General features: G+C 36.1%; 1 protein-coding gene across 2 annotated transcripts; it reads right to left on the reverse strand.

The window, feature by feature from the left end:
• Positions 1–1,365: 1,365 nt before the first annotated feature.
• Positions 1,366–11,098, reverse strand: SYT4 (synaptotagmin IV). Of its 2 annotated transcripts, none has more exons than XM_006835098.1 (4): positions 10,854–11,098; positions 7,068–7,882; positions 4,360–4,480; positions 1,366–1,963 (listed from the first exon to the last, which is right to left on the reverse strand). In XM_006835098.1, the coding sequence occupies exons 1-4, from the start codon at positions 10,885–10,887 to the stop codon at positions 1,656–1,658; spliced, it is 1,278 nt and encodes a 425-aa protein (XP_006835161.1). In that variant the 5' UTR covers positions 10,888–11,098; the 3' UTR covers positions 1,366–1,655. The 2 variants fall into 2 exon arrangements, with proteins under 2 accessions (XP_006835161.1, XP_006835162.1); XM_006835099.1 differs by having other exon boundaries at positions 1,386–1,963; positions 7,068–7,828.
• Positions 11,099–16,390: the final 5,292 nt, after the last annotated feature.

The following is a 16,390-nucleotide window of genomic DNA, read 5'->3' on the forward strand; positions in this document are numbered from 1 at the left end:
AATTTGAAGCACAAAAAAGAAGAGATTGGTTTTCATCCTTTGTACATACAGAATGTAATACATTTTCTTTACATTAGGCATAGTCATAAAAAGCATGTATAAGTTGTTTTGAAAATGCATTTTCATAGAATTTTACAAACACTGTGATATCAAACACATTCTCAAAAACTGCTAAAGTACAGACACAAAACCCGAAAGACTCAAAATGTAAATGTTTAGTAGACTTTATTTCTAACTTGCATATTTAATAATTCAACTGTACCCGAGTTTCACTCATACTTCTCTAAAAACTCAAATATAATGAAGATACTCTCAAGTTCATCATTTTGAAATAATCACAATGATACTGCTTTATTCTAACAGGCTTTTAATGAATTTCAGAGCCTTGGCACTGGAAAACTGTACAAGACACAAGTCTTGCTCCACAGACAACAGCTCAGCTCAAGACAAATGAGCCTAGGAAAGATAGTGAAACATATATTCTGTTGTACTGTTTTGACAGCCTAAATATATTTTGGGTGAACATATGGAAATTATATTAGGCTTGCTGTTTAACTATTTTTTAGTCATATGACTTAATCTGTTGGTTTTAAGTAGCATTTTCTACCTGACAACTTTACGTTTTATTTCTTTGTTAATTCCTTTCTTTCAAATAGTAGCTTACTCATTGATGGAGAGAAGGACAAGCTAAAAGGAGACGTAGTTAGCAATGCCATCTTTGGGTACAAAAGATGACTTTGAAAGAACACTTGCACATTGTACATATTTCCTACAAGAAAACTGTATTTCTAGCCGAAGTTCATTTCTTTAACCATGAACTAAGTTGACAATTTCACAAAGGTAAATAGGGGTTTCTTAGGTCACACGGAAGCTTGTGACAGGCAGTGTATAATTCAAGGTTATAGTTCTTATGTGAGACTATATTTTACAACATTTTGACTCACATGTCTCACCTTAAGGGAGAGAATAATCGTATTTCTGCCACAGTGTTTGCAACTCAGCCCTTTGATATAATGATGTCTCAGCTTTTTCACTGTCTTTGAAAATGAACCTATGTTACTAATTATATGATAAAATTGTATCAAATTATTACAAACCAAAGAGAAATGACCACATACTTTTATGTACAGGACAACCATTTGCACATGTCATAACTGATTAAAAAAAAAAAAACAAAAAAAAACTAACTAGAGCACATTTCTTCAATATCTTTGGGTTTAAAGAAAAATTAATTTCCCCTAAATCTGAAGAAAATGGATTAATTTTCACAAGAAAAGACATATTATTCATTTCTAAATCTGAACAGTCATGTTATTTTCTAGTGGTGTGCTCCAATAAGAATAATATCTTTTAAACCCTATCCATAATTTGAAATTATAGTTCCATATTTATAAAACACTTGACTACTCTTATTTGTATCACTGGGGAAATATGGGAAAACTGAATATCTTATGAAATTTATCCAATTTCTCTTAATCAAAGGGGAAATTATCATGATACACATTTACAGGTACTTTCTGGCCTGCTAATTCAATCCATTCTTAACAGAAAAAGTAGCTTGCTGTCACAAGCTGGCAATTACGTATGTATCACACAAAAAGAGAATTTCTCCTTGCCTATTAAAAATCATGTAGTTCCACCTCATGGCTAGGATGCTAACCATCACAAAGCATATGCCACTTGGCAATCTGTCTTCTAGGGAAGTCGCAAATCTCCTTCCAGTGCTCGCCACCACTTCCTTCTGCTGCTGCTCCAAGAACCAACCGCCCAATCACCTCATTCCGGGATCCTCTCTCAGAATCCAAAACCAGAAATTCCACACTTATCTCTTCGAGCCCCTCACAAGGAATATCAAAGACAAAGAGTTCATTGAACACCGCATTGGGAGTGCATTTCTTCACATGAGTCTTCTTTTTGGAGATCCTCTTTTTGGCATGATATAAGTTGACTTTGACGTAGGGATCTGCAATGGATAAATAATAGACATGACACTGGCATAACCTGGTTAGAGGACTCATCTCAAGTTCAGAGTCTTGATAGATCATTCAGTGACAATAAAAATGGGATCACTGTGAAAATGAGTCAAAGCACAATGCAAACATAGGCCAAGCCTGGATTCTCTATTCACCAAAGAACCATAAAGAAGTAAACAAGTTTAACTTAAAAGGCAATGCTAGGAAAGGCCTTGTAATGACAGTGAGTATACAAAAAACAAAAGTCTACTGCCAATGAGTATATTCCAACTCATAGTGACCCTGGAGGGCAGAATAGAACTGTAAGTCTTTATGGGAGTAGACAGCCTCATCTTTCTCCAACTGAACGGTTAATAAACTTAAAGTGCCACAAGCTTGTAGTTAGTAGTCCAATGCTTAACTCACTACACCACAAAGGCACCTTAATGTCAGGGACAAAAAATAACATAAAAGGACAAAAGTATTACAGCATTTTGATGGATGCATTCGACTACTGAGAGCTCATTTAGAGAATAAGACAGAAGGAAAACAGTAGATGACATATCATACTGTCATAACTGTGCAGTATTGTTCAGGGGTAAATCCACTTCTTTGAGTGTCAGCTGCTTTTTCTGTTGAATGGGGATTTCATGTTTCTGTGTTTCTTTAATCACCTGCCAGGATTGTTGCCAGTTTCTCATTGTTAATTTTCCTGTGTCACACTGCTTAAAATGTTGTGTGAATTTTAGGATCATGGTACTTGACCACACATTTAATGATGTTGTTTTGGCAACTATTTCTGGTTATGATATAAGAGTTAATCTATGAGTCGGAACCAACTCAACAGCACTTAACAACAACCATCTGAACCTAATTATATGGAGTTCTGGTGGAGTACTGCAGGATAAGCACTGGACTGCCAGGTCAGTTTGAACTGAAAGACTGGCAATTCCAACCCATCAACCACTCCTTGGAAGTCCTATGAGTCAGACTGATTAGGAACCGACTCAATAGCACTTAACAACAGCAGTGTAAACCTGTGTCCTGTTATGGCACTGTAGGCTAAGCACTGGTCTGCTAATCACAAGGTTGGCTGTGCAAAGTCAGTAGCTGCACCTAAGAAACTCTATACAGGGTTGCTATGAGTTGGAACCAACTCCACGGCACTTAACAGCAACAACAACATATTTAAACCTTTAACTTCCATAATGTTTTCAACTTCCATAATCAAATAATAACAATAATAAATCTCTAGTACCAAAACCAGTTACCATTGTGTCAGTTCCATCTCACGACAGCACCATAGATTGCACAGCAAAAGCGAGCTCCTGCTCACAACGGTTTTCATGGTTGTGACCTTTTGCAAGTAAATAACCAGTCCTTTCTTCTGATGTGACTCTGGTTTTATTCAAACAATCCTCCATTACTCACCAAGTGCTGACGTGTTTGTACCACCCAGAGATTCCTAATAAATCACTAAATGGTATTTAATGAAACTAGTTTTCTAATCCTCATAATGTCCCTCAAGGCAAGTATTAATATGTCCGGTGTGCACAGAGTTTAAGAAACATACTCAGGGTTACTTAGCTAGATAACTAAGCTTAACTAGACAGGTTAAGATTTAAATTCAGGTCATGTTTACTTATGTTCACTTTTTTTCTCATTGTGCTATACAATAAGAATTTTCTTTGTAAAACCTGTCACAAAACTAATAACTCATTTTAATTCTTAATTAAAGCAGATGCATAAAGAAAAGTGGTTGTTTTGTTTGGTTGTTTTTTTAACTCAGTAGAACTGCAGGCAAACGAAACACTAAGCCCACTGCCATTGAGTCAATTCCAACTCATCAGGAACCTGGAGGACAGAGGAAAACTGCTCCTCAAGGGTGTCTGAGACTGTAAATGTTGACAGGAGCAGACAGTCTCATCTTTCTCCCACGGATCAGCTGGTATGTTTGAACTGCCCAACCATCGACCTTGTGGTAACTAATTTAATACCTAAACCATCAGCAACCAGGGCCCCTTAAGAATAGGAAGTTTAATTAAAAAACGAAAATGAAATTCTAAAACTTTTCCTGAGCCTTAATATTTTTTCATTGCTGTACTTTTGGCTCTGGTATCTTGCCTCTGGATTCATGATTGCACTCTGTTTGAACTCCTTTCAATCAGCTTCTTCCTGATGTCTAACTTTGTTTTAGATATGAGAAATATTTATATTTGCTTCTTCTTGCTAATAACATAGAATTGACCGCATTCCTTAAAATTGTAAACAGAAAAATCATCATATCACTTCTGATTGTGAATGAAAGGTAAATTAACAGCGTAGGCCAATCTTAGTTGCCAATTGTTTGGCTCAAAGCATTCCCCACTTACACACTAAGCCTGAAGTTTATCATAAGTATGCTTACCTGAAAGTCCAGACACATCAGATTTAGGCAGGTGTCGAGCTTTTAAAACAACCACAGTGAGAGTATTTGTGGTGGACTGGTAACAGAGAGAGATCAAGAGCTCACCCCGTCCTGAAGACTTCTAAACAAATGAAGAGAGCATAGCATTATAAAAGTTTTTAAAAAGTATTATTATTGTTAACTTTTACTTTTATAATTTAGAATTCTAAAATAATTTTAAAGTAACATTATGTTGTTTTTGTGAAGTGCCCTCGAGTCGGTTCTGATCCATAGCGGCCCTGTATAGGGTTGCTCTTGGGAACCCTGTACAAGATGTATGAGTCGGGACTGACTAGATGACACACAACAACAACATCGTGATATACCACTGTAGAAAAAGCACTGGACTGCTAACTGTAAGGCTGGCAATTCAAACCCACCCATCACTCTTGGAAACCCTCTACAAGGTCACTATGAGTCAGAATTGACTCAAAGGCACTTAACAGTAAGTCCTAGGAATCCTGGTGACATAGTGAGTTAGTGACCCATTAGGTTGCTGATTACGATAACATATATTCCAATCCACTAGCTGCTCCTCAGCAGAAAGAGGATGCTTCTGCTCCCATAAAGTTCTGCAGCCTCAGAAAGCACAGGGTTGCTGAGTCTGAATCCACTCCGGAGCAGTGGGGCCAAGAACAACTGTCTGCCATCTTGTGGTCTTTCTAGGTACTACAAAATGTTGAAATATGCAGTGTTAGCCACACCCATTACTAGAAATGTTTTAAAAGAAAAAGTATAGCCTACAATGGGGTATTTGTGGCTTTGCATTTTAGTTACAGATCTACTTTTTTGTATTTTAATATACTAATACAAGTTATTTAATTGTTTGAATAATTCTAGATAGAGAAAAATTGCTCATCCTTATATTAAGTTTGGACTCCTCGTGAGGCGCTGTAAGAAAAGCAGTGGACTTGAACTACAGGGTTGGTGGGTTCAAACCCACCTTCTGGTCATTGGAAACTCTGTACAGGGTCTCTATGAGTGGGAAGCAACTCAATGACACTTAACAACAACAACAACATATTAAGTTAGGAGTCCTGGTATGGCGTTGTAGGATACACACTTGATTGCTAATCACAAGGTCAACAGTTCAAACCCACCAGTTGCTCCTAGGAAACCCTACACAGGGTCTCTACGAGTCATAACTGACTCAACAGCACTTAACAACAACAAAATATTATTAGGTTATATATGATTTAAAATTATTTAGCGTTGGAATTGTTGGAATTGGGATTCAAACTAAGACTTATTCTAATTTAATACTATTCTGATCTGAGGCACAATGGAGTTTAAATACTTTCCTTAGTTCTGACTCAGTGACCCCTGGAAGAAAGAGTAAAACTGTGCCATAGGGTTTCCGAGATTGTACTCTTTACAGAAGCAGACTGCCAAATGTTTCTCCCACAGAGCAGTTTGGTAGGCTTGAACAATAGACTTTTCAATATGTAGCCAAGAATTTAAATATTGTGCCACTCCATTTAATCCAAGTACTGGGGAGAATTGCCTCAGAACTTTAAATCCTTTGTCTTTGAATAGTTCTTTGGATAATGCCATTGAAAGAAGTCCTCTTTCAATGTTACATAGGTTTTGTTTGCATTTTAAAAACTTTACAAATACTCTGTAAAATGACCCAAATCTCAGTATACAAGTTTTCATTGTAAGTAACAAAGTATAATTTGGGATAACATTATAACTAAGCATGTAAATTGGGCCAGGAATTCAGGAAATACAATAGATATTTATACAAAAGTTGTCAGCAATAAAGCCTCCAAGGAGAAGAAGAAGATGGGGACATATCTTTATAGTCACTATGCCATTAAATATCTAGTCGACTCAAATGAGCTATATCTCTCTAGGCTACAAACAATTCCCTTGCATTGATTTTAATAACTGTAGTAAAGAGGCAAAAGGTAAAGAGATGCTGAAAATCAGCCCCAAAATACTATGATTTTATAAAGTACAAATGAGCCTATTCAAACTATTCTATAGAGTTATACCACTGTAGGTACAAGTTATTCTTAAATATTAAGATTGGAATCAATTAAGTCCTGTATTTGAAATGAAAATAGAATTAAATTTACTTAATTGATTTCTCATTATTTTCCCATGTCCCCATAACTACCAAAGTAAATAACTACAAAGGCATAAAAATGCACTTCCTATTATACACCATAAAGATAGACATTTATTGTTCTACATGATTTGATGTCTCCTCTTACTAAAGCAATCCTATTAAGAACCAATAAAAGTTCCAAATACTCTGAAATAATTGACTTAATTTAAAATTTGTTTCAAGTTTTAATTTTGCTAGCTTCAAATACCTATGTTAATTGATTATAAATAAGAAAGTTACCTGTATTTGACTCTAAGTTAATCTTTGCCAAAATAGTTGTATTAGAAATTAATAAAATACTTATATAAATTTATTTCAATATCCATAAAGGATATTTATTTAAAATCATTAAAATAATTTGAACATTTCATTTGTGGGCTTAATTTTCTTTCATTTGCCCTATTCCTTTATTTCCCATTTAATTATAATTCATGACAATTAAACATTGTAAAGATGATCTAATGCCTCAAACTTAGCATTTTGATGCAATCCCTGAGATATAAAATAGCTACATAAACATTGTTTATGAATACTTTAATGACTAAGAATGAATTACCCTAACATTTCTCTTGATGATCTCTCTGGTCATTAACATTTTTCCATCAGATAATTCGATTCCTGAGAGAGGAATAAGGACTTCTCCAATGATATCATCTCTTGAAAACCTGTCAAAACTCAAGATTGTGAAGTGCAGGGCCAACTCTTGGATCTGGGTGTAAGGGATTCCGTAGAATGTAAAGGTCTCATCAAAAGCTGGGTCCAAGGTCTTTCTCAGAACTCTGGTTTTCACTTTATGTTTCTTCTCTGGAAGGATCGTCATTTTGATGTATGGATCGGAGGTCATTGATTGCTCATCCATGGCCGGCAAACCACGGGCTTCCTTGATATTTACCACAAATGCTTTCTTCTCAAAGTTGTACTCTAAGGAGAAGAAGAGGGTTCCCAGCTTCTCTTGCTTCTCCTCTGAAGACAGGGAAGTGTTGGACTTTAAGCTATCGGGGGACACTGCCTCTTTCTCCCCTTCTGGAAAGAGCTTTGGAGTTACATTCTCTAGATCAGAAGGGCATCCCGCTTTGATGTTTGTTTTTGGAAAATTGCCATTTAGATCTCTCTTCTCCAGGTTGAGATGCAATGAATTTTTTGACACAGCTGTTTTATTCTTTACTTCATTTTTTTCATCTGCTCCAAACTTCTTTTTGCTACTTAGGTTTTCAGGGTAAATATCAACTCCCTTAAGCACATGTACAAACTTGTATGGTGGAGTCTTATTAGATTTGGATGATTTTCTCTGGCAGCAGATCCATGCAAACAGAGAGACTGTGAAGACCAGGCCAAATGCACTGAAGATCCCCACCACGGTGGGAATTTCATCTGAAAAAATCAAATGACCAATAGTGTACATTAAAGAAGCAGAGTTGGAGATATGAGCCTATTTGAAAAATGTAATAGAGCTGGCAATTATTGTAGGCTGGACAGATTGAATTACTTTCTAACTGTTCCAAGAATGAGTTATGTATACATTTCACATGACTTTCAGGCATAAACACATCCCCTGTGTGACATGCATTAAAAATGCAATGTGATAGAAGTTCTTTCATTTTAACAGTTTCTTATAAATAAAATAAAAAGGTAAAACTGGGCCTGGGTCAGGGAGGGGAGTGGGGAATTAATGACTCTGACCTTTCTACTTTTTCTCAAATTACATGAGACTACTACAACATGATAGGTCAGTACTAAATTCATTTTTTGACATTTTGATGCTTTACAGAAGCATCAATTCTTACTGACTATGAAACTCTAAATGCACATACTTTAATATCTAGAGATTCTATATGCTTAACAGTTATTTAGCCAAGATTTCAAACAGCAAGCATCTATACTCGATAGTTAATGCAGTTTCAAGAAAGATGGAATATTATCTGCCATTGTCACAAGCTCATCAATCATTTTCATCCCAATTATGGAGCAGTGTTAAGAGAAATATGAATATATTTGAGGAAATAACAACAACAAAAAAAGACATACAAGAGGATACTAATGTTATGTAATGTTTAACATTAAAAGTCCATTGTATTCCAATCTAAAATGTTTCACTAAAGAAAGCACTGAAATATCTAAACTACAAATGAATTATACTTTAATAAGATATTATACTTGAATAAGATAAAAACAGAACAGTGGTTATAAGTGAATCATCATTCCTTAACATGTAATGAGAAGAGTAAGTGAGCATAGATAATTTAGAGTTCAATTTTATCCATAACTGATTTTTTCCTCTGACACGTTTCCACGTGGCAAATGGTAATCAAACTGAAATTGGCATATTTCCTTGAATGAGGGCACATTAAATTACTGACATTGATTATGCATGAAGCTTATCATGTTTCATATGTAAGCATATTTCTCGAAGAAATGATTAATAATAATGTGTCAGTAAAACAATATTGCTATATCTGGACACAGTGCAACAATCAAAGTGAATATAGCTAACATAATATTATCTGAATTTAGTTCCATTACCACATCTTATTCTATTACATAGTGACTAATAAAGTTTAAAGTCAAAGTCAGGAAAGGGTTAAGCCTTGTTTAAATAACCCCAAGGAGGCCAATCTTTTGTTACTCTCCTTCCCCATCTACTGAAATCTTCCCTCTCTACCTACTTCACAATCACAAAGCTGAAGTCAAAGAATATAAAATTAAGAATACAAGTAAAAGAAGCATCAGGGGAGATAAAAAGAAACAAGCAAAGTAGCAATGACAATAAAAATATGTAATATAATAAAATCAAGGATCTCTATCATGCAGAGATTTAAAAATATATAAACCTTTGAATTCCTCCATAAGGAAAAAGCAGTGATGTTACAAAGAAAGAAGGAGGTCATAATTAAAGATACTCAGCTAAACTTAATATCAGCTTTTCAGTTTTCCCTTCTATTCAAGTCTTTGTGGAAAAAAACAAAAACAAACAAACAAACAAAAAAAAAACCCACCACTCCTGGACTCTAATAATTCCAAGCCAGAGAGAAAAAGCAAACTTGAACTGAGGCAATTCTTCAATCAATGAAGGAAGTAAAAAAAAAAAAAAAAGAAAAGAAAAGAAAATATTTTTTTTTCTAAAAAGATTTATGGTCCAAGGTATTTAACTAGCACAATCCTTGAAAATGCCTTAGTATTAGAAAAGAGTTCAAGTTTAAATCAGAAATTTAGATTAGATTACATATCAGAAAAATATAAGGCAAGCCCTCCAAAAAATAAAATTCATTTCTGAATATATTACAGATTGTCTCTTGTTAATACTTTTAACAAATGCCAAAACCATCAATATCACATGAAAAGACTCCCCACTCCTGATGTGTTCTCTGATAAGCTTTTAAGACCAAGGAGCTCAATCATTTCTCTCAGTCTAAAAACAATTATCCTACATTTGTGGATGCCACTCCTTATTTACAAACTTCTATAAAATTTCCTGTGTGTTTATTTTATTTTTGTAAAGTAAGTAAAACTCTGATCTAGTGCTTTAAGTAACCTAATGGGACCTTTGAAAAACTACTTTTTTATTCCAAAAAGTATATCTGATTTTAATTATAAAAACAGAATTAAGCGATGGTGCGAATAATCTGATATACGAAAAGGGAAAATGAACCAGGAAAAAAAAACAAAAACCTAATTCTAGTTCCCTGCAGAAACTAGTTTTAGCTAGTTGTGTGACCTGAAACACACTTCACCTGACTGGGCTTCAGGAAACTTACCAGTGAAATGAAAAGGGCTGGGCTAGACCATTTCTAAAGTCCCCGTAACTCTAGTGTCATCTAATTCTAGCATCACATCTCAGGGATACAAGAAAAACAGAGCAGAGAAAAATATCCTTATGGTACAGTCTGTAACAACATATACATTCCAGAACTCAAATATATAAGTAGCTTTAAACGGAGATGAAGCTGTTACGTAACCACAGACATTTGGCTTCCTCTCCTACGTTGAATATAGATTTACCTACAAATAAGAATCACCTACAAAATAAATTAAAGCTAACAGACCTCTTTCTACTGTTTTCAGTGAGTACTGCAAATTACAGAGCTACCAGAACCTAAACATTTGGGAAGTTCTTGGAGGTGAAATCTCCCCAGCAAAAGGGAATTTCTAAAGGGAAAGCTACCAAGGAAAGGAGAAATATCAGCGATAAACCATGGTTGCCAGTTTGCTCTTCTAATTTTCCTTTCAAATTAACTACCTAGGAAATCGCTACCCAACACTCAGCGGGGAAAAAAGAAAAAACCCACCCCGGAGTATTCAGAGAACAACCAACCGCAGTTATACATTGAGTTTGGAACTCGCTTACCAAATTCTTCCCTGCTGGTAGTGATCGGAGCCATATTTTTGCTGCGTGCTCTGTCCGAGGTGCTGAAGAGGAAACTCACCAGCTTGATTCACTTTCCTAGATTCGAAGATGCCGGCTTTCCTGAGTGCTGAAAACAACAGCGCAGAGCCCTAGGGACCTGAGCCAAGAATAGGGAGGAGGCAAAGAGGAGGTCCACTCGCCCGCGCGCAGTGATTTGTCACCCCTGTTCGTGTTTTGGCTCTTCTGAGAAGCTCGTCTCTGAGACTCCAGACGTGGTTGAAACCAGAATTGACGCAATCCTGACGCTACAGGGATGAAATCAGCACCTGCCCCCATCCCCTCCTCCCGCCAAACCTCTCTTCCCCTCCTTCTTGCTTCCTCCTTTCTCTCCTGAGGATTCAAAACACACTCATCAATTATTTTAACTGTTGGACTACTGGAGACTAGCTTCCTTTTTGTGTGGGGGCTCAGAGACACACAGAGATGCACCCAAAACTGATCCCTATCAGTTCCTAATATTGTAAATATTGATTTACTAGGTGTGTAAATATGTGTCTTTGAGTTATCAGACTAATATGATTTACAGAGAAGATTAAAGGAGGAATAGGAATAGGAAAACCTACCCCGATAGCACAGTGGTTAAGCACTCAATTGCTAACTGAACGGTAAGCAGTTTGATCCCATCAACTGCTCTGAGGTAGAACGATGTGACAGTCTACTTTTGAAAAGATTACAGACTTGGGAATCCCACAGGGAAGTTGTTCTATAAGGTTGGTATTAGTCGAAATCAGCTCTGTGATAAAGGGCTTGATTTATAATTAAAGGAAAAACTTGTGCATCAAATGACTCATTGCAAAATTCAAGAGCCTACATTCTAAATTTTCTTTAACCTACTGTACTTAGGTCAAAAATTCACTTCACATTGATTCATACTAAATAAAATATCAATCTCTTATTTAAAAAAACGAACAAACATGTTAGTGTAAACATTTTGCTTCCACTCCACTCAAGACTGCCAACTTTCTTCTTAATATCTGATATTTAAACAGTTAAAGTACTTCGGGACAGATGAAAATAATTCCTTCAGTATTAAGACTTTCTCTCAATTATAATTTTTGCATATAATTGAACAGCTTCTGGAATGACATTTCTGGTTCAAAGTCCTGACTTCTAGTAGAATTGTGTAAAATAGTTGCAAGGCTCAAATCAAAATATAAAATGACACTATTGGTTACTTTCAAAGAAAAATATTTTTGCTTCTTATCTAATGACAACCTTGGTGATAAGGGACTGAGAAAAATGGGTGCCAGATGCTGATTAATGTGAAGCTGAAGACTATGCCTTTTAAAAACAAATGTTTAGCAAATTTCCAAAGACAGAAATTCAGGCTGTGACTCCAACTGTCGCTTATTGCTTCTCAAAGAAATCCTTTGCTCTGGAGCTCCACAAGCAAATATGTTCTGTGTGTGAGGAGATAGGGGAGGAGACCCAATAGGAAAGTCTCAGAAAGCTACTATGCAAGTGACAGATTCCTGCACATTGGAGAGTCACCACCCTGAGTGTCAGGGCTGTGTCTATGGAGAACTTGGCTTCAGTCTTTTGCATCATGGAAAATTTTATAAGCCAAAGTCTTTCCTCCCTGCCTTTCTACCTGCCCCCACATAATTGGAAGTCTAGTGCTCTTCTAACAGATTTTCCCCTTGTACCTTCATCCTATGAAAACACACAAACTGATGCACTCTGTTTGATACCTCCCTCCCCCCGCCCCAACCCCATTGTCAGGGAGTGTTATTTGTGCCTTTATCTTTCCATTCCACTCAGATTAGTTGATTCTTCAACGATGCATGTATTTTTGCGATTGTATATAGGAATAAACATCCATTAGAGAAAAGAGAGGATGGCATTTATTTAAGATGCATATTACAGGTAGACAAAATATATGTTGTAAGACTCACTCAAGTGTGTATTTTCTACCATAGTTTTTGTTAACATATGGTTAAGCTCATTTGTTGTAAACATAAGTACCTTATGTGTATATTCTATATAAATAAGTATCTCATTAATTTTACATTCAGGCGGTAACATGCTGTCATCTAAAACATGCCTGGATGTTATAAACTCTGTTTCACAGAACCCCACCCCATTCTGAGCTGTCTCATTTTCTTGAGGACACAGTGTGATAAGATTATTTCCTGCCAAGAGCTAATGCTATTGTGTATGTAGTAACTGTTTCATTGCTTGCTTTAAAAACAAACTGAGAATAAATATTATTAATGAAAATGACTGAAATTTCTTCCCTCATCCATTTGTTCAATAGAATATTGTTCATTATCCAATTTCTTTAGATAAGCTTCTTGCAGCACCAGAGTTGAGTGGTCAGGAACCTGACACAAAAAAAAAAAACCAGCAAGTTTTTTTTTTTTTTTTTTTTTTTCCCCTAATGGTTGACATTAATACCCTACCACATAAATGCTCTGTTCTCTTTAGAACTAGCAAACAAGTAATCAACTCTCTGACATGCGCAAAAACCACTGTTGCCACAGAGATTTGAGAGGAGGGGTTGTTGCTAGGTAACCACCCTTTTACCACCCCAAACACACAGCATCCAACAAGTTCCTGCACTGGGAAACACAGAGCTTTCTGTGCTGTAGTCAGTGTTTACTTCAGAATGATTTTTTGCTGTTGAAGTGGTTCAGCATTCACCCGACTCTATTTTTGATGGCAAAAGTCTATATACACTTTAGGAGCTGTGAGTTAATGTGCTGGACTGCAAAGTTAGGTTAGGTTAGCAGAAGAGAACTGTAGACTATATAATAAATGACATAATCAGCATAAATAAACCGCAAGGTTGGCAGTTCAAACTCACCAGATGCTCCTCGGAAACCCTATACAGGGTCACTGTGGGACAGAACCGACTTGACGGCACTTGGCAACAACAACATATGCACTTTGATAAACACTAATTAGGAACACGAATTCAATTTAGTTTTAAGAAATCCAGTTGAATTGAAGCATTATTGAGAACCAATATGTGGTTGATTTTACTCTATATGTTTAACTCATACAATTTAATTTAATATACAATCTTATTTATAAAGTTTATGCCATTTTATAAGTGTTCAGCTGCTAATTGCAAAAACAACAGTTAAAACATAACTATCTGGTCTGCGGAAGACAGATGAGACTGAAGATTTACAGTTTCAAAAGCCCTGTATAAAGTCGCTATGGGTCAGAGTTCACCTGATGGCAGTTGGTTTGGGGTTTATTTATGCCAATTATGTCATTTATTATATAGTCTACATTTATTATATAGTCATTTATTATATAGCCTCCCTTGCTAACCTAATGAATAGCATATACATAAAGTAAAAAAGCAATTACCATTAATTTACATAGACAAAAAATTTTGAGCAGCCCGTGACAAATAGTAACATACCCAATTATACCAAATAAAACATAAAACTTAAAATAACACTAGCATATAGCTTTCACAGACACAGCTCAATTCTATGGTGGCTTGATATGAGATGCTGAGTGTAGTGCCCAGGGAAGGATCTTGGCGATGCCACTTTTGCTGCTAGAGGTGGGAGCTATCTCTTTAATGACTTCCAACAAAACAAACATTGAGCACTTTCTTCCCCTCTGCCTGTCCACATCATGACTTTAAGCATTAAATTCTGTTTATATTATTGCATTATCTGACTTACCAGCACTCATGGATTTCTTCTAATTTAAATTCTCATGACACTGTTTTTGGAGTTCATGGATGACACAATTTTTTAAGAATTTAGCTGATAATTGAAAGGTTATAGGTTCAAGTCCACCTATGCTGCCTTTGAGTAAATGCTTGATGATCTACTTTAGAAAAATCACCTGTGATCATCTATGAAACAATTTTACTTTGACGCCTATGGTTTAGCCAGGAAAGAGAATCGGCTCAATGCTAACTGGTACTGTTGGGAGTATATATAGCAAAGTCCTTTAAATCAGCTGGATATGCACCTGACCTACAGACAACAAGTTGTTGTTGTTGTTGTTAAGTGCCGTTGAGTCAGTTTGACCCATAGCGACCCTGTACAGGGTTTCCGAGGGTGTAAATCTTTACGGGAGTAGAAAGCCTCATCTTTCTCCCGCGGAGCGGCTGGCAGTTTCGAACCGCTGACCTTAAGGTTCACAGCCCGATTCGTAACCACTACGCTACCAGAGCTCCTTACAGACAACAAGTAGAAAAAGATAAACCAAAGAGCTCAACTAATGTTCATCCAAAATATGATATAAGGTTCTAACTTTTTCTTTATTTGCCTTGCTCCAAAATGTTCAGGAATCTTGACTTCTTTTTTATTTTATTTTATATGCCAGGCCTACCTTTAAAGTATGGCATTGTAATCGAGTTTTTTACTTCTTTAATCTTTGTTCATCAACAAGAATCTTGGTCTAGAACCATTCAAGAAATAGTTCTTATTTCATTTTAATTTGAAAGTATTTCTTAATAGTGCCTCATAACACATCCATTCTCCTTCTTCCATATATTTCTAAATGAGAGCTTTCTAGCCTTCCATTAGCAATGAAAACTTTTGATATTTAGTGTGTCTTGTGGAACTATGGGAATCAATAGATGTAGACACAAGTTTTCACATTGAATAGGGGCTACTGAACAGTTTAAAATTATGTGATAATGTATTAAATATAGTTTAACTGTAATAGATTAATATTTTTAAAATCACTGGAATATATATACATAGTCCTGGTATGGCACTGGGGGTTAGAGCACTGGATGACAAATTTGGTTTGAACCTCAAGGTTGGTGTTGTGGTTCAAGCCTATACAGGGTTGCTATGGGTCAGAACCAACTCAATGGAACTTAACAGCAACAACAATAAATACACACACACACACATATATATAGTCCTGATGTGGTGCTGGGGGTTAATGCACCAGATTACAAAGCTGTTTGTTGTTAAATGCCGTTGAGTCGATCCTGACCCATAGCAACCCTGTGTAGGGTTTCTGAAGAGCAGCTGGTGAGCTTGAACCGCTGACCTTGCAGTTCAAACAGCTTTGCAGTCTGGCGCATTAGCCCACAGTTCCACACCAGGATTATATATATATATTTATATCCTAACACATAGTATCTATAGCAAAAAGCAAAAGAATAGGAGTCAAGCACAAACCTAAAATAATAATTTAAAAATCAGCAGAAAAAGATACAGTAAAATATAAGAGAGTCCTGGTGTGGCACTGTGGGTTCATGTGCTGGATTGAAAAGTCATTCGAACTGCAAGATTGGAGGTTCACATTCACCAGATACCCTATACAGTGTCGCTATGGGTCAGAACTGGCTCAAAAGCACTTAACAACAACAACAATGCAAGACTAGGGAAGTAGAAGAAAGGATGAAATAAGACTAAGGACTTAATTGTTTCCTATGGCCACCATATGTTGTTGTTGTTTTCAGGTGCCATCGAGTTGGAATGAACTCATAGCAACCCCATGCACAGCAGAACCAAACAATGTCTGATCCTGGGCCAACCTCACTA

The sequence above is a fragment of the Chrysochloris asiatica genome, unplaced genomic scaffold (assembly GCF_000296735.1).
Source record: "Chrysochloris asiatica unplaced genomic scaffold, ChrAsi1.0 scaffold00015, whole genome shotgun sequence".
Taxonomy (NCBI): domain Eukaryota; kingdom Metazoa; phylum Chordata; class Mammalia; order Afrosoricida; family Chrysochloridae; genus Chrysochloris; species Chrysochloris asiatica.